General features: G+C 61.0%; 3 protein-coding genes across 7 annotated transcripts in view; 2 read left to right on the top strand and 1 right to left on the bottom strand.

The window, feature by feature from the left end:
• Window positions 1-43: 43 nt before the first annotated feature.
• INKA1 (inka box actin regulator 1) lies at window positions 44-2,355 on the bottom strand. Its single transcript, XM_086755668.1, has 2 exons — window positions 2,256-2,355; window positions 44-985 (listed from the first exon to the last, which is right to left on the bottom strand). Exons 1-2 carry the CDS (start codon window positions 2,292-2,294, stop codon window positions 104-106), a joined length of 921 nt encoding a protein of 306 aa, XP_086611794.1. The 5' UTR covers window positions 2,295-2,355; the 3' UTR covers window positions 44-103.
• A 682-nt stretch (window positions 2,356-3,037) lies between these two features.
• On the top strand, window positions 3,038-8,429 carry CDHR4 (cadherin related family member 4). The gene is made up of 19 exons (XM_086755942.1): window positions 3,038-3,086; window positions 3,427-3,623; window positions 3,696-3,858; window positions 3,946-4,031; window positions 4,160-4,255; window positions 4,711-4,814; window positions 4,894-5,030; window positions 5,111-5,276; window positions 5,358-5,508; window positions 5,689-5,791; window positions 6,024-6,239; window positions 6,320-6,459; window positions 6,536-6,680; window positions 6,755-6,957; window positions 7,049-7,188; window positions 7,298-7,333; window positions 8,074-8,140; window positions 8,229-8,259; window positions 8,374-8,429. Exons 1-19 carry the CDS (start codon window positions 3,038-3,040, stop codon window positions 8,427-8,429), a joined length of 2,286 nt encoding a protein of 761 aa, XP_086612068.1.
• Window positions 8,430-9,929: 1,500 nt separating this feature from the next.
• IP6K1 (inositol hexakisphosphate kinase 1) overlaps window positions 9,930-16,541 on the top strand; it is a 36,671-nt gene continuing 30,059 nt past the window's right edge. For 2 of the 5 annotated variants that reach the window (XM_086755429.1, XM_086755430.1), the window contains exons 1-3: window positions 9,930-10,052; window positions 10,475-10,530; window positions 14,830-14,929. The gene's annotated coding sequence lies outside the window, so the exon portion shown is untranslated. Of the gene's footprint in view, window positions 10,053-10,474; window positions 10,531-10,556; window positions 10,748-12,326; window positions 13,653-14,829; window positions 14,930-16,541 lie in introns of those variants that run through there. The other 3 variants (XM_086755426.1, XM_086755428.1, XM_086755427.1) reach the window with 3 other exon arrangements.

Here is a 16,541-nt window from a genome sequence, read left to right as displayed (position 1 = left end):
GGCACCCCCACCCCCCCGCCACCAATAAACACCGCTGTGCCCGTACCGTACAAAACCGGGGTTTATTTACAGGGGAGAGGGGCGCGGGCGGCGGCGGGCAGGGCTAAATGTAGCCGATAACGTCGTTACAGATGATGGGCTGGCGGCTGCGGCTGTTCATGAGGGCGGTGAAGCGGTGGAAGTCCGTGGCCAGCTGGGTGATGTTGCTGTGGGACTGGTGGAAGCAGGTGCCCTTGGGTTGCTCCCCCAGCCCCAGAGGGCAGGAGAAACGTTTGGTGGCTTCACGGCCCCCCGACCGGGCGCCCTCAGCCCCCCGGGGCCGGGCCATGTTGGCCAGTTTACGGCGTACGTTGCCAGAGAGGCTGAGGAGGAAGGAGGGGGGCTTGGCCAGCCGGCGGGAGGACTCGGCGGGCATTCGACGCCGGGGTTCGGCACCCAGCTCGGGCAGGTCCATCCAGTTCTCCACCAGATCGGCGAAGCAGTTGTCACCCAGCACCAGGGGTTGCCGGTTCCGGCTCTGCGACAGCAGCGCCACGGTCCAGTCCTGCGTGTCGGCTGGTTCCAGCGCCCGCCACTGCTCCAGGCAGGCGTCCGAGGTGGATTTGGGGCGGGTGCGGCGGGCGGGGGCGGACGGCGGTGCGGCGGGGCCGGCAGAGAGCCGGTGCGCCCGCTGGCAAGGTGGCGGGTGCCGGCGCCGCACGGGCACCTCTTCCTCCCGCCACGTTCCCCCCGATGCCTCCGAGTACCCCGAGTCGAACTCCAGGCTGCGTTCGCTGGCCGGGGGGGAGCGGGCGGCTGGGCTCCCCACCTCCTCCTCCTCCTCACCCCCCGGCTCCAGGCTGCAGGCCGAATCCGCCGCCGAGCCGGGACGGCGGGGGCGCGGGGGGCGGGTGGCCAGCCCCGACGCCCCTCCGGCATGGTGCAGCGCCTGCCGCGTGCCGTGCATGTGGGCCCGCGGCGCCGGCCCCACCTCCCACTGGCATCGCTGGGGAGAAAGGGCAGGTCAGTGCAGCCGTCTCCACTTCCACCTGGCCAGCACCCCAAATCCCTGGCACCCCACACACCCCAGGCTCAGGGGTTGGAGGGGGGGGCTCGATTTGCCGTGGCGGGTGTGCAGTGGGGTGCGGGGCGCAGGTCCCGGCTTGCCCGCAGCCCCGGGCCCCGCTTTCCCGCGGCTCCTGCGCGGAGCCATCCGGCGTGCAGCGGCATGTCGGGTGAGCAAGCAGGCACCCAGCCCCGGCCGTGCCTGCGGGAAATGACACAGGGCCACGGCACGTAGGAGCCGGGTGCCCCGCTGCCCCCCGCGTTGCGCCCTCCGTTCCCCCCACCTCGCCCCAGCAGGACGGCAGCCGGGACACCCCGTTGGCAGGACCCCGCTCGGCGGTGCGGGGCTGGCTGCAGCCCCGGGGCACCCATGGGTGCTGGGGTGGGGCGCTCCCCCCCACGCGTTGGCAGGGCCGCCCCACCCACCCTGTGCCCTCCAGCCGGGGACACCCTGGATGACGTCAGGGTGCAGCTAGGCCTGCACCCAGGGTTGGGGCCCCCCCAAAAGCGCGGGGGGCTGAGGCCAAACGGAGCGCAGCCGGGCAGGCGTTGGAAGGGGCGGCTGGCTCCCGCAGCCGGGCCGCTCCTCGCTCTTGAATTCCTATTGTCTGAACCCAAAAGCAGGGTGTTACGTCCGCTTTCCTTTCTGTGCCGGAGCCACGGGAAGCTGAGCGAGCAGGAGGGATCGTTCTCCACCGTCCCCTTATTTCAGCCCCCAAAAGGAGTTGGCAGTGCCCTGTCCCTGTCCCCCTCGCTGCCGGCTGGGACCCTCTCAGCCAGCCCCACTGGCGTCGTGCCACCTCTCCGAGCCGCCCCATCCCGGCGCTGGCCAGGGGGACGCCAGCACACCCCACGGCGAGGAGCGCGGTAGGCGTGCAGCAGGCCCAAGGGGAAGCCGGTTGGGCCACCCTGTCACCTCCGGTCCCCCTTTGGGGGGCTGCACAGGCAGGCGAGGTGACGCTGCTGGCACCCCGACAGTTGGACACCTCCCATCCCACGGCCACCCGCGCCCCCACCACCGTCGCCCGCGTCCCTACCACCGCCACCCTTGTCCCTCGCCTTGGCTTTCGTGTGATGTCACGGCGCTGATGTCACCCGCAGCACTCTGACATCACGGCGATGCCCGGGGGACGGCCGCGGCGGGGTCCGGACGAGGGGTGCCCCCCCCACCCCCCTCCACCCCTCCTCCCAAAACCCACGGCGGCACTCACCCGGTCGGCGCCGAGCTGGTCCGGGCGGGGGTTGTGCATGCCCGGTCCCGGTCCCGGTTACCGATGACGGAGCAACAGCGGAGCGCGACCGGTCCCTGCCCGCCGCCTCCCGGCCCTGCCCGGGCGGCACCGCCCCGCCCCGCCGCAGCCAATGGGGTCGCCGTAACGTGAGCCCGGCCCCGCACCGGCACCGGGGCCCCGCCCGCGGCCACCGGGCACCGGGCAGCGGGCACCGGGCAGGACCCCCCCTCCCCCCCAGGGGGGGCTGGCAACACCCCTGGCCAGCGGGGAACGGGGGCGTTCCCGGGAAAACCGGAGGGCAGCCCCGGTATCTGGCCCCGCTGGAGGCACCGGTGGCCACCGGGCTGCCAAAATTTGACTGGCGAAGGAGGGGCAGGCGACCCCGGCTGGAGTGGCAGCGCTCTGCCAGCGCCCATTAATTGGGAGCTAATAGCGCTTAATAGGAATTCCGGGAGAAGTGGCCTCTGGTTTGCAAATGAAGGCAAACACGGCCAAAAAATTCCCTGCTGGCTAATTCTTCCCGGTTCCTGAGCATGGCAGCGGCAGCCAAACGCCGCCCGGCATTGCCACTCACCTGCCCCGCGCCGGTTCGGGATGGCAAGGGGCGTGCGGGAGCTGGGGGCACTGGGGTCACTGTCCCTACCCCACCCCGGGACCCGGGTGGCAGCCACGGGTGGCTGACGTGACGCCAGGACGGGGTGGTGCCTGGCACCCCTGGCAACGGGCACCAGCTTGTCCCAAACAGCCAGCGAACCGTGGGCATGCACGGACACCTCGCCTTCCTCCTCCTCCTCCTCCTCCATGTCCCTGGTAGGCAGTTTAGGGTTGGGGGCATGCTTTGCCAGACCCTGGGTGGGGGGACAGGGGGTGACCCCAGGATGGGCCTGGCTGGGCCCAGGCAGGGAGGGGGACATCGCTGGGGTATGGCCAGGACATCCCTGGGGCGTCCCTGGGGCAGGCCGGGGTGACGCTCTCCTCTTTCCAGGGAATTTGGTCACAGCGACAGGTAAGAGCGGGGTGTGCCCGTCAAGGAGTCCCGTGCTGGCGCGAGTGCCCGGGTGTGGGCGCAGGGCTCCCGAAGCAAGGCTGAGCGTGCCTTCAGTGGCGTTGGCCGGGTGCGACGGCGCTTCCCCAGCGTGTCCCTCGCCAGCCATGCCTGACCTGCCGCGCGTGGTGGTCCTGAGTGAGGACGCGGCGCCGGGTGCTCGTGTGGCCGAGGTGACCGTGTCCTGCGGCAACGCCAGTGGCAGCCCCAACATCACCCTGCACGGCCTGGAGCCCGGCCATCCCTTCAACCCCGTCGCCATCAGCGCTGATCCCGCGGCTGCCGGCACGTTTCGGGCAGAGGTGCGGCTGGGGGGCCGGGGAGTGGGGCAGGAGCCTGTGGGAGCCCCGCTGAGTGCCGTGTCCCCACGGCAGGTGACGCTGTGTGCCGGCGCGGAGCTCGACGCCCGCTGGGTGAACCAGTACGTCCTGACGCTACGAGCCGCCTGTCCCGACGAGGAGGAGGTGGAAGAGCGGCTCTTCGTCTGGGTGATGGCGGGGCGGGCGCTGTGCTGTGATGCCCCCTTCGCCAGTGCGGGTAGAAGCTGGGGTCCAACGGGTGCGGGGCATCAGGGGACCGTGGGTGCCATCCAGCACCTGGCTCCCATGGCCGTGCTGTCCGCAGAGGGAGACGTGGTGCGGGTATCAGCGGACGTGGCGCCCCGGACGCCCCTGTATGCGGTGCTGCCGCAGCCGCTCGGCGGGCTGACGGTGAGTGGCACCGGCCCCAGGGCCCGCAGCCCCCATGAGCAGGAGCATCCTCGGGGGATGACAGGACACTGGGCGTAGAGGGGGGCACGGGCATTCCCACCCTCCTCTCACTGCCCATCTCTCTGCAGTTCAGGCTCCGAAACCGCGACACGCCGCTGACGCTCACCCGCCGAGGCCTGGTGCTGGCTCCTGCCGGTGGCTTCAACCCCAGCAAGGACACCCAGGTGGGAGCAGTGTCCCCAGGCTGTCACAGCCGCCTCTCGGCTGCCTGGGCTTAGCCCCTTGCTGTCGCTGACCGCAGCAACGCACATCCTCCTCCTCCTGTCAGGTTCCCGTCTCCCCCCAGCCCTGGGAGCGCTCCAGCCCCGTCCGTGTCCCCACCTCCATCCCCACCTGCACCTCGAGTCCTGTCCCGGTCTCCATCTCTGCCCCTGTTCCCACTCCCAGCCCTTTCTCCAGCTCATCCCCATCCCTGTTTGTGCTCCAAGCCAGATACTTGTCCCTGTCCCCATCCCCTTCCCTGTCCCTGTTCCTGTCCCCATCCCATCCCGATTCCTGTCCCTGTTACTATCCTAATCCCCATCCCTACCTGTCGCCCCCGTCCGCATCCCCACCCTTATGCCAATCCCCACCCCTGTCCCCATCCCCGTCCCACGATCGCCCCGGTGCTGCCCAGCAGACGTTCAGGCTGGAGATCGAGGTGACGGACAGCCACGGGCGCAACTGCAGCGGGGCCGTGAGGGTGGAGGTGCTGCCATCGCCCCGTCCCAGCGTCGCCTTCCTGTGAGTGGGGCCGGGCTGGGGCGAAGCAGGGGGGTGCTGGTGGCACCAGGCCATGCCACGCTGCCTGCCTGTACTGCAGCGAGACGCAGAGGGCAGTGACAGTGCCGGAGAGCACCGGCCCCTTGGAGGTGGTCACGCAGGTCCGGGCCAGTGGTGATAACGTCCGCTACGCCATCCTGGATCCCGCGGCGCCTGCGCTCTTCACCATCGATGAGGGTGAGCGCAGTGGCGGGGGTCCCCAGGGCCACCCTGTCCCCCACCCCATGCCCGGCATGACTCCATGCGGTCTCCCGCAGTGACGGGTGAGATCCGCAGCACTCGCCGGCTGGAGGTGGCCCGCGCGCGCCTCATCGTCCGGGCTTACAACGCGCTGCGCCCCACCGACCACGCCACCACCACGCTAAACATCACCGTGGAGGGGACGGACCGGCGAGCACCGAGCTGCGTCCCGGCCATCTCCGTGTATGGCTGGCGGGATGGGGTGCAGGGAATGTGTTTGGGACACGGGGGACAGGAGCTGAGCCGAAGGCCACCCCACTGCAGGTCCCAGGTGCCAGAGACGGTGTCCCCTGGCAGCACCCTGGTGATGCTGAGGTGTGCCAACCCCGCCGGCGCTGAGGGGTCCCTGCGCTACACCCTCGAGGGGCCTGCTGCCTCCCGCTCCCGCTTCCGCATGGAGGGGCCACGGCTGCAGGTGAGCAGCACTGGGATCTGGGGGAGCCCGGCGGGACGGCGGGGACCCTCTGACACGTGCTGTCATGCTGGGTCCTGGGCTGGGGCTCCCTGGGGCTCCCTGCTCCCCCCTCCAGCCCTGCCTGTCGTGGCTTTGCGGGACAGCCCGGCTCTGCCTGACCCCCTTGCCCTGGCTCGGCAGGTCAACACCACCCTGGACTACGACTCGGAGGTCGCGGCTGCCATGGGCTTCCAGTTCACGGCCACCGTTGTGGTGACGGCGGGAGGGCAGCCCCCGCGGAGCAGTGAGTGCCCGCGTCCCTGGCGTGGCCGGGGCAGGGTGGAACTGGGGAAGTCATGGGGGAGGTGGGAAATGCCCCTTCCCAACCCCAAAAACTGGCCGGTTACTGCTGCCCCAGAGATGCCCACCCCAGTGGTGGTGCCGCTGTCCCCGTGTCCCCTCAGCCTGTCGCAGGCCCAGCCCGGTGAGGGCTACGGGGTGGTGTGGTCGTGGCTGACCCGCCGTGTGCCCCACAGCCTGCGTGCCCGTGCTTGTGACGGTGACGCCTGTCAATGAATTCACACCAATGTGCCCCAACGGTGCCACCTTCATCGTGCCGGAGACTGCGGCTTTTGGCAGTGCCGTGGGGCGCGTGGCCGGCACAGACCGTGACTACCCACCGGACAGCCTGGAGTACGGCCTGGAGGAGGCCCCCGGCCCCACGCAGCCCTTCTCCATCGACACGCGCACTGGTGAGCGCCCAGCCCCTTCCCCGTGCCCCGCTGCACCCCGCGGCACCCATGGGTGCCCAGCAGCTCGCGCTGCCCCGCAGGCGAGATCCGCGTGGTGGGACCCCTCGACTCCCAGCGGCGCAGGAGCTACAGGCTGACGGTGCGGCTGACGGACACCCGCAACGACCTGGACCCGGCGAAACGGCGGAGCCGCCTGTGTGAGGTGGCCGTGCGGCTGCAGGTGTGGGTGCGAGCCCCGGCGGCTGGGTGCAAGCGCCGTGGGTTCCATGCTACCTCCCCGTCCCCGCTCCCGGCAGGCCGTGCCGGACCAGGCGCCGGTGTGCACCCCCGAAGTGCAGGAGCTGCGGATCGCAGCCGGCTTGGGAAGCCGCCAGCCTGTCACCCGCCTGGCATGCCAGGGTGGCCCTGATGGCACCGCGCTGGCGTACGCTATCGCTGGAGGTGAGGAGTGGCCAAGCCAGAGCACAGCCCGGCCTCTCACAGCGGTGTGGCACTGAGCAGACCCTCTCGTCCAGGCAACGAGGACGGGCGCTTTCGGCTGGAGGGGAACACGCTCTTCTACCTCCCCGATGACCTAGCCGAACCTCGCACCTTCGTGCTGCTGGTGGAGGTGTGGGGCGGCCCTGGTGCCCCCCGCCGCAGCACCATGGTGGCACTGCTGGTGCATGTCACTCCCTGGAGCACGCTGGTGCCAACCAGCACCGCCACCCAGCGCACGGTGAGCAGAGCCCGCTGGCCAGATGGCCCGCCTGGGTCCGTCGGGCTCCCCCGCCCTCGCGGGCCCCCCCTTCACCCCACCACCTCTGCAGACACTGCGGAAGGAGCCGCTGGTCGTCATGCGGACGGAGGCGGTGTGGGGCCCGCCAGCCTGGTTCGTGGCCGTGCTGACCGTCTCCAGCGCGCTGCTGGTGGTGGCCCTGGGCTGCGTGGCCCGCAGGCTCCTGCGCAGGTGAGCCCTGGCCCCGCGGCACGGCACGGCACGACATGGCACAGCACAGTGTGGCATGGCATGACCAGCAAGGCCAGGGGTTGACGGCTGCCTCCTGCTCCTCCTGCAGCAACCGAGACCCCGGCAAGGTGCTCCTGGGCAAGAGGTGGGTGCTGGCTGGCCGAGGCGGTCGTATCGGCAGCGAGGGGCAGCCGTACGTCTTGGCACAGGCTCCCATGGCTGGGAGGGGTACCAGTGCTGGGGCTGGGGGCACTGCGGCTCACCAGGGGAGCCCCAATTTGCTGGGAAAGGCACCCGGGGAGGATGAACCCGGGCTGAGAGGCGGCGGAGGGGAGAGCCCGAGGAAGCGCTGGAGCTGGCCCAGCCTGTGCTGGGCGTCTGGACGGCGAGGAGGCGGCGTGCAAGCCTGCAGACAGGATAACAGCCGCCTCCAGCAGCGTCACCACCCCAGGGTGATGCATGGCTGGGTCTACGTTCATTGGTGAGGTTGGGGACATGGTGCTTGGTGGCTCTGGGGCTGCAGCTTCCCCAGCGCAGCATCCTCTGAGTACAACAACAGCGTGCACCGGCACGTGGGGAAACACGCGGGCGTGCTGGCACACCGGCCTGCTGCTCCTGGGCATTGCTGGATGGCGGTGGTGCTCAGGGGAGCACAGCTCCCGCTGCAGTCCCCTCCGACACCCGGGGCCATGCCATGGACACATGGGCTGGGTAAGGGGACGAGCAGGTAGGTGGAAATAAGTCGGGGAGAATGGGCTTCATGGGGCGCAGCCGGCACTGCAAAGCCTGCCTGGTGACTCGTTCCTGGCTGCATCCCTTGGGGTCGGGGCTGGGGGGTTGGGGGACTGTCACTGACGGTGTGCCTTCCCCTCGCCCCCTCTGCAGCTCCTGGGACATGGCGGAGCAGAAGGGCAGCGAGGAGGAGCGGGGCCACCCCAACGCCAGCAGCCCAGTAAGCGTGTGCCATGGCAGTGAGGGCCAGGGGCGCGGGCAGGCACCCTGAAGCCCTCAGCACCCTCTCCTGTTTCTCCCCCACACAGGGCCAGTTCGACGGCCGTGCCCGGGACCCGCGTGAGTGCACTGTCCTATGTCCCCCGCAGCCTCGGGCTGTGTCCCTCAGGACGGGAGGGACAGGCACCAGGTAGCACCCACCGGGTGAGGGCTGAGCGCTGCCTCCCATCTCAGGCACCGGCAGGGACTATCTCTTCAACAGCGTCACCGGGGCACGGCGCTGGATCTGAGTGGCGAGGGTCTCCCCGCAGGTTGTCCTGCGTGGCAGACCCCCGGCGTGGCCGCTGGGCCCAGAGGAGAGGGAAATCCCTCCTCCGCGGCCCAGCTCTGAGCCGCCTGGGCCAGTGCAGGCCCAATAAATAGTGGCAGAAATCGCACCCGCTGCCATGATTCCCGTCGGGAGCACAGCGGCTGAGCAGGCCTGCTGGCGGCTGTCCGGTCGTTAGTGCCGTTTCCAGCCAGGGACGTGGGTGGCACAACCAGGATGGCGGTTATGGCAGCACCGGCTTTGGGCTGGGGTTGTCGCAGCGAAAAACACGCCAAGGGATTTGGCAGGGTCTGCTCCGGTCACGGCAGCGTCTCCGTAGCCTCTGGACGCAACCCAGCCGGAGCAGTCCTCTGCAGAGACGTGATCTGGGGCAGGAAAACTCCATCATGGGCGATTTTGAGACACTTTTGCCCCACATCCCTCTCAAGCTCTCCCTTGCTCCAGCGCTCCCGGGCGCAAGCGGCTGGGATGAGTGGCCAGGTTTCTTAATTAGGAGGAAAAGTGAATTAGCGCGCGCGTGGGGAAGCAGGGCCCGGCGAACGGGCGGGAAGCGCTTTGAAGGAGTCAACGTAAGGTGGCGAGGCGGGAAACCGGTTATTTGAATTTCAAAGGAGTCTCCTTGGCAGCTCCCCGGGAAATGAAGCGCTGGCGGGATAAGAGGCTCATTTTGGGGAGGAGGCGGCTGCAGGGGAGGAAGGGGAGGGCAGGAGCCACCCGTGAAATTTCACGGCGAACAGGGGTCACCCGTGCGACCCCGCCTGAGGGGTCCCCCTGCCCCGCACCCGCAGGAACCGTGACCCTTTGGGAATTAAAACCTTTATTGTACCGGATCGCGGGGCGAACACGCTGCGCTCGCTGCTGCAGGGGTCCGGTGGAGTGCGGGGCGGTGTTGCGGGCCAGACCGCAGCGGGGTTTAGCCCGGCTAACCCGCACCAAGCGAGCCGTGCCGTGCCGTGCCGTGCCGTGCCGCCCCGCGCGGGGCCGCCGCAACTCGCCCGAAGCCCCGGGGGAAGGCGGAGGCGGCGGGTTGAGGCGGGAGGCCCATCTCCGAGCCCGGCCTACGGGGAGGGGTGGAGCTGGGCCCGATCCGCGGCCCCGCTGCCGCCCGCGCGCTCCCGCTGCGCGCGCCGCCCCGGCCGGGCAGGCCCCGAGGCTCGCACCCGGCGACCCCATTGGTCGAGCACCTCCCAACTCTGCCGCGGGTAGCCAATGAGACGGCGCAGCCCGAGGGGAGGCGGGGCACGGGTGGACGTCACGTGTGCCTAACGTGAGCGGCCATCCGGAGGCAGTCCGCGCACGGAAAGGGGCGGGGCGGTGCTGAGCTTGAGTGACGGTGACCTTGCCCTATTAGCGTTTTCAAAGCGCCCGTGGCGGGCGGGGCTCGGCTTCGGATTGCCGCAAAGAGGCGGCGAGGCGGGTTTTGGACGGCGCGGTTGCTATGACGGCCAGCACGGAAGGCTCCGCCCCTTCGGCCGCCGCCATCTTGTTGTTGATTCGAACGGCGGGGAGCGGGCGGCGGCGGCGAGTGGCGGCGCTGGGCGCTCGGAGTCGCCAGCCCCCGGTTGGGCAGGCAGGGCCGACCCCGGTGAGCCACAGCGGGCAATGGGTACGGGGCGGGCTGAGGGGCGGGAGGGCTGAGCCGAGCCGAGCGCGCTGCCGTGAGGGGAGAACCGGGAACGGCCCCGTGAGGGAGGGATGGGAGAGGGGAGAGCCTGGGCGGCCCGGTTGAGGAGGGGGAGAGCCCTGTGAAGAGTCGGGGTGTGGTAGGGGAGCCAGGGTCGGACCCGAGTGGGGTGGGGAGGGGGAGGCAGGCGCGTCCTGGCGCTTGCGGAGTGCGGGGGGGGAGGTGAGACCCGGGTGCCTCCCCGTGCGAGGCCCCTTTGGAGCACGGCTGGGGCGGAAGGGGGGGTCTCCCCCGGGGAGAGCTGCGGGAGCTGGGCCCCGGTGGCTGGGCAGGGGCCCTGATGGAGCCCCCCCCGCCCCTTTTGTGTCCCTTCCCTCCTACAGAAGCTGCGCGCAGGAAGGACCTCGGCAAACCGCGGTGGTAACATGAAGCCGACATGGTGAGGAAGCTGCCGGGGCCCGGGGCCTTTCCTGTGTCCCAGCGTGCTGGCCCCCCTGCGGAGGAGCGGGTGTGGGCTGCCTCTGGTCATGCAGACTGCCCTGGTACTGGGAGATGCCTGGTGGACCCCAAAGGCTGATGTGCTCGTGGGTTTGCAGGCCTGGACCATAACCTACAACCTTCCCTGGGGTTTCCAAGTAGCACTTGGATTAGGAGAGGTGGTACTGACTCCTGTTCAGTTTTCAGCTGCTCTGAATTTAAACTGGTGCCAGGCTCCCTGCCCTTCCATCTTAAAGCTCTCAATCGGCAAGGCCTCAATTTTTCTTCTTCCCATCAATGCGCCTTAGTGTGTACTGCCTTTCTTGCTTCAGCCTCTCTTGCTGTGTTTCTGCTCCATCTGCTTGTCTTCCCTTCAGATTCACCTTGGTATTCAGAGCTTCCAAAGCTGAATCCTGAGATTGTTCAGCGCTTCAGCAGTGGAGGCCAGTGCTAGAGTGGTGTGGGCTTGGGACTATGTTCATTCTTAATGTAGTATTTCTATAGGCGGTAGGCCTATTTGTGTAAACTTAGCTGGTAGCTTGTCTCACAAAAATAGTATACTGTCGTGTCTTGTGCAAGTCTCTTTGTATTGAACTGTTATCTGCAGCTGATACACTGATCTATGTGTGCATGGTCAGTTTTCTGATGAAGAAAAATACTATCTTCTTGTTATATGGCACTGAACTAAGCCTTTGATTTCCTTTTTATGGCAATTCTGACAGCAGCTTGGAACTGTTATAGAATTAGATGTATCTGTTGTTAGGTGTTGTCACCATAACCCTAAATAGGTCTGTTAGGGACATCCTAATCCTGTTCCTTGTTAGTGAGATTGAGAAATATTTTTCTGCGGCTGGGTTAGTTTAGCACTGACCCAAGGTAAGCACTTTGTTTTGGAGCTGGAAGGAGAGTGGTACGTTGTGAAAAGATTAAGTATGAATTCTTTATATAGCAAGATAACATTGGGTTGACGTTACAGCTGCATAAAACTCTTGTCAATGTTTTGAATTGCACTAATGCTAATTTTTTCTGATAGCATTAGGTTGTGTTTTGTACCCTCTCCAGCTTTTTCAGCAGAACCATTTGCAGATGCAGGGATGAACAGCCTGTGCCATCCTGGATAGAGCGTGTTGGGCAGATCTGAACCATCCTTTTCATGGCGTGGCCTTTGTTTGCTATCTAAGGACTTTTGGGAGAGCTACTCTGATTATGCAGCAGGCACCTTGTCACAGTTTTGCATGTTTCTTACATCGGGGAAGAGCAAGTGAGCATCATTCACTGTTGAGATGAGAAAGGGGACGGTTTCTAGGAGCTGCCTCCAGTCACCAGGAGTTTTGTTTGTGCCACCTCCTGTTTGTAGCTTCACAGTCCTTTTAACCTCCTGCAACCAACAGGAGGTTCTTGCCCTGTCACTGGTGCCAGCTGGGGTGTTTCTGCAGCTGGGAATCAGAGTTCCCTGACTGATCAAATTGAAGACAAACTGACTTTTTCTTTTTTTTCTTTTTTTTTTTTTTTCTCACTAGCTTTGTGGATGCTTAAATGATTGTGCTGGTGCAAAGGCAATGGTGTGAACATGGAGCTGGAGGTGGAATGGAGTCTTATTCTTGTTCAGGGTAACCTGGGCTGTCATTGTGAAACAGTGCAACAGCATGTTTAAAATATTTAGTTATATAAAAATTGAATTTAAAAATACATAGTTACATATGTTTAAAAACTAAATGGAACAGTAGTGTCCATGCTTCTTTCCTGCAAGTTTTGTGAATAGTGTCACAATTATGACACTATTGTGCGCTTCTTCATCAGGTTGACAGCACTAGGCGTGTCCATCTTATAAAATATTCTAGAAAGCAAAATTAGATGTGCTTTGGGATCCCCTCTCGTGCAGACTGTGTAAGTCAACCCACTTGCAAACGATTCTGTATTACATTGCACGCAGTGAGAAGTCAAGGTTAGAATAGCAAGCACTCAGAGGTTGAAAAATGCCCGGGCTGAAGTACTACCGGCACCCTTAATCGGTTAATTAGCTTTCTGCACAAGCATTATGATTTCTTCTTAATCGTGCAGGTGCATGCTATTCTCATCTGCTCTGAGCTGCCTAGTTCGCTGCTTCTCTGCTTCCCTCCCCTGCATATGGATCTTATTAATTTTGGGTAGAATTTTCAGACTCTGAAAATGTGACCTTGTTGAGCTTGACTGGTGCGAGATGATGAGTCTTGTGCAAGCTTGGAGCCATTTGCTGACCGTCTGCTTACAGGACACAGTTTCTTTGGTCCAATGCATCACCAAATGTTTGTAAAAAGGTTTGATCACTTGTCTTTTTAGAAGTCAGTTTTCAGTGGATTTCTCTGTGTCTGAAGGTCGTTGTGGGTCTGGTGAGTTCCGACTGGCACGCTGGGGTATGGGGTGGCACCGTCTTGTGGTTTCCGTTGGAATGAGAAATGCAGGCGGTGAGTCTGCAGTTGAATATCCACAGCCTGTGCTCTCGAGGAGGTATGTTTTTTCTGTTCCCAGGCACCTCGCTTGCTGCTGTCAGATTCCCAGAATCTGCCCGTTGGGAATTAGCTCGTAATGTGTTTGAGACTTGCATCACGGTTGAGTGTTAATCCTGGAATTTAGTCTCAGAAGTCAGCGTTGACAGAAAACAGCAGCCTGATTTGTTTACTCATGCATGTGAGAGCGTCACTCTGTCAGTCTTGGTGCTGGACAGAGTTTAGCTTGAACTTGACTTGCAGAGTTTGTGTGTGGCAGCTCACGGAGCTGTGGCTCTGCGCTTGCTTGTTTATATAATGTGACTTGCTGGGGAAGAACTGCTTTTATTTCTGACTTCTCAGTCTTTGAGAAGGAAGGTATCAAGAACAAGCCTAGTAAATACAAGGGGTCCCTAGTGAGTTCTGAAATGGGTGAGCTAGAGGAAAGAGTGAAAGAAAACAAGAAAATGCAACAGAAACCCTGCAAGAATCATGTCCAGACTTGCTGTAAACTGCAGGAACCCTTCAGATGTATGGAGGAGCAGCTAGCAGTCTCCTCTCTCATGTTCCTGATGTGACAGGAATGCAGAGCCGGGTGCTGGCGAGTGTTTAATCTCAGGTTTGTTGTTGCTGTCGTAGTGGTGGTGGGGGAGGACGAGGAAGCGTTTGTGCATGGCTGCTTAGTTTCTGTTTTGCAGGCATCGTCTGTACGCAGTGCTGGTGCTTTTCTGATGTGGCAGCAGCTGTTATTTTTGGCTTTCCCAGTGTGCTGTTCGGGTAGATGTACTTTCTAATGGATGTAGTTCTCAGTTGCTGTGTTGGGCTGCTTGTGCTTCCTATGTAGTCCCCATGGGTGCAAATTACTCTCTGTATGTAGTACTAAGGTGCAAGTCATGGACCTTCATTTATTTCTGTAGGCTTGTCTATGTGCATTTTGAGTGGCGTTAACTGTGTAAAAAAGACAAGCTGCTTTAAGCTCTCTTTTATTTTGCATAACCCCTGTCAGTGCGTGGTTAGTTTTGTTCACAACCAATTATTTTATCCCCTTCTCTGGGAGCAAAAGAATAAGCTTTGCTATTACAAGGTGCCTCTGCCTGTATAATGCTATCCATGGTAGTTAACATCGGTGCAGTTGTTTCTGTTCAAAAATAACATGGGTGTAGCTGCCATAATTACATTAGTAGAAGATTTGTGTCAACCAAATCTGATAAAAGCAGTAAAAAAGGTTATGAGATGCAATATGCCTGTCCTGGTAGGATGTTACTGCACGTGGTTGAGAGCTCCAGTAGATAAGCTGCCTCTGATTTAGCTTTTGTAGTTAGAAAGGTTATCTCCTCCAGCAGCTGTCCTGCTTCTTTGCCAAACGCTACCTCCCTCCTTGTATTTGGGCCTGCAGCAGTGCCTGTTCAGCTGTGGAAGTTTAATACACCACGCTTCAACCTCTCCTCGTTAATACTCATCAGTGTCTCGTGAACCTGGCCAGGTGAAAAACAGGCTGCATCCTGTTTTGCTTCACCTTCACCTCCTGGTGGGTGATCTTCAGCTGAGGGATGGAGGAGGAGGCAGCTGGGGGCGGTGGTCCTCTCGGCCCCAGCAGTGTGTTTGGTAAAGAGCATCTGTCAGAGTACAGAGGAATGAGTGAGAGCGTTTGCATCCTGAAAGGAGCTCGCTGTGAATTCTGCTCCCAGGCTCGAGGGAAAGCATGCTCTCAAACATTCTGAATTGACGAGCAAGTAAAGATCGAAATAAAAGCTAATTTTGCTCTTGCTAACACGTTTCCGTACAACATCTTCCAGGCTGACTTGCTTCTGGTATCCTGCTCCCTCTTGATTGCGAGAGGTTGCCTCTGTATTCCAGGGACTGCTCAGCAGAGAGAGCTTGGGTGACGTCTCTAAGGTAACTTTTTCTTGTTTTGTCCAGAATATGTATGCAGCCGCCTTAAATACTATGCAAAGTGAAATACACTGCTTGCTTTTTACCTCTCAGTTGGTAATTTTGCCTTTCAAGTAAGTATACGTGATACGATTTGTGGGAGGAGTGCTCTCATATTTACAGGAAGACCTAGGTAAGTGCGTTAGTGTGTTCACTCTAGAACAGAGTGGAGAGCTCAGTCCTGTTTTATATTTGTTAACTTTTAATCAAATCAGTGTCAGTTTTTCAAAAAAAAAGAACTAAGTTTCCAAGATTTGGAGGCTAACTCTTACACTCTAGCAATTCTGACCGTTTAGGTGGCTGAACTGCAGCTAAATTGCCTTATGATGATTTCAGAACTCTATCAGTTGCCTGTTTTTTAGTTGTTTGTTTGGTTTTTTCCTTTTTATTTTGAGGTTAGTTTACTGAAAGCTGGCTCAATAGTCTTTCAGGCTGAAAGGGATTACTTTGTGCTGTTCTAAATATGGAATAAAGTCTAGCTTACATGTTTTCCCCCAGTTCTTTATCCACAAAGATATGACTCAGTAGTAGTACCTGTGGCAAAGCATTTGTTTGCCAGGAGACTCAAATGACCTCGTTTTCTTGAGAGACTGTGTGTTTAAATAGTGGCTGTGTCGCACAGCTCACTTTTCTGGTGAGGAGGCCCCTGACCTGTGCGACTGATGGTCTTCGCTAGTTTGAAGTGCAACAGGTAAGGACCAAAGATGCGGAGCTCCACAACTGCCTTCCTAGGGTAGGGAAGTGCTGATCTAAAGGTGAACGATTGTATAGCTCATATATTCTGCTGTGATATTTCTTTTTTTTTTTTTTTTTTTTTTCCCCTGTAGTTCTAAGATGAGCTGCATTTTCCCTGTTTTTTAAACTGCCAGATTGGGTTTGTGCGAAATGTCATGTAATCTTTAATTCACATTAGCATTGTCCACTGCTGGCATCAAAGTATTGTCAAGCATTCCTAAAAGCGTGTTTAGAAATCTTAGAAAGGCACCAGAAGATAGGGTTGGCTGTTTGTTCTGTGTCCTTTGACAGCACTGTCTAAGCAACTTAAGCACGTGTGGGGAGGCAGTCGTGATCTCGTTACAGCTAACTATAGGCGATAAGCAGCTTCGAGCACCAAAATCAGTGCACCAGTGAATGCAGATGTCAGGGAGTTATTTAAAGCAGGCAGGATTTGGGAGGGAAGCCTAGGGGGCTGTTAGTCCTGTGTCTTAGTCAGTGGCTGAATCAAACCAAGGAGTAACTTCAGTGAAAATGAGCTATTGCGGAAGATGAGGCGTTGTGTTCTTGCGTTGGTTTGAGTAGCGCTGCGGCTTGTAAGTAAAACTGTCCTGCAGCTTGGGAAGGCCCTGACAACACTTGCTGCCTGGTGGAAGGTGTGTTTCCCTTTTCCAGGCTGTGGTCTTTGCGTAAAGCTATGTGGCAGCTCTGAGGGAGGCGTGCCTGTCAGATTCATGGGGCTTGACACTCTCATCACACAAATCTAGGGGCACGGGGGGGCGGGAGGGAAAGACCTTTTGTCTGCAGTCTTTTAAGTCTGTCCCCAAAAGATTGTTAAAGCAGTCTGAAGCTCAGTTTGTGT

The sequence above is a fragment of the Chlamydotis macqueenii genome, chromosome 10 (genome assembly GCF_036417535.1).
Source record: "Chlamydotis macqueenii isolate bChlMac1 chromosome 10, bChlMac1.mat, whole genome shotgun sequence".
Classification (NCBI taxonomy): Eukaryota; Metazoa; Chordata; class Aves; order Otidiformes; family Otididae; genus Chlamydotis; species Chlamydotis macqueenii.
The sequence above is the reverse complement of the archived record's forward strand: the minus strand, read 5'-3'. Positions and strand labels throughout refer to the sequence as shown.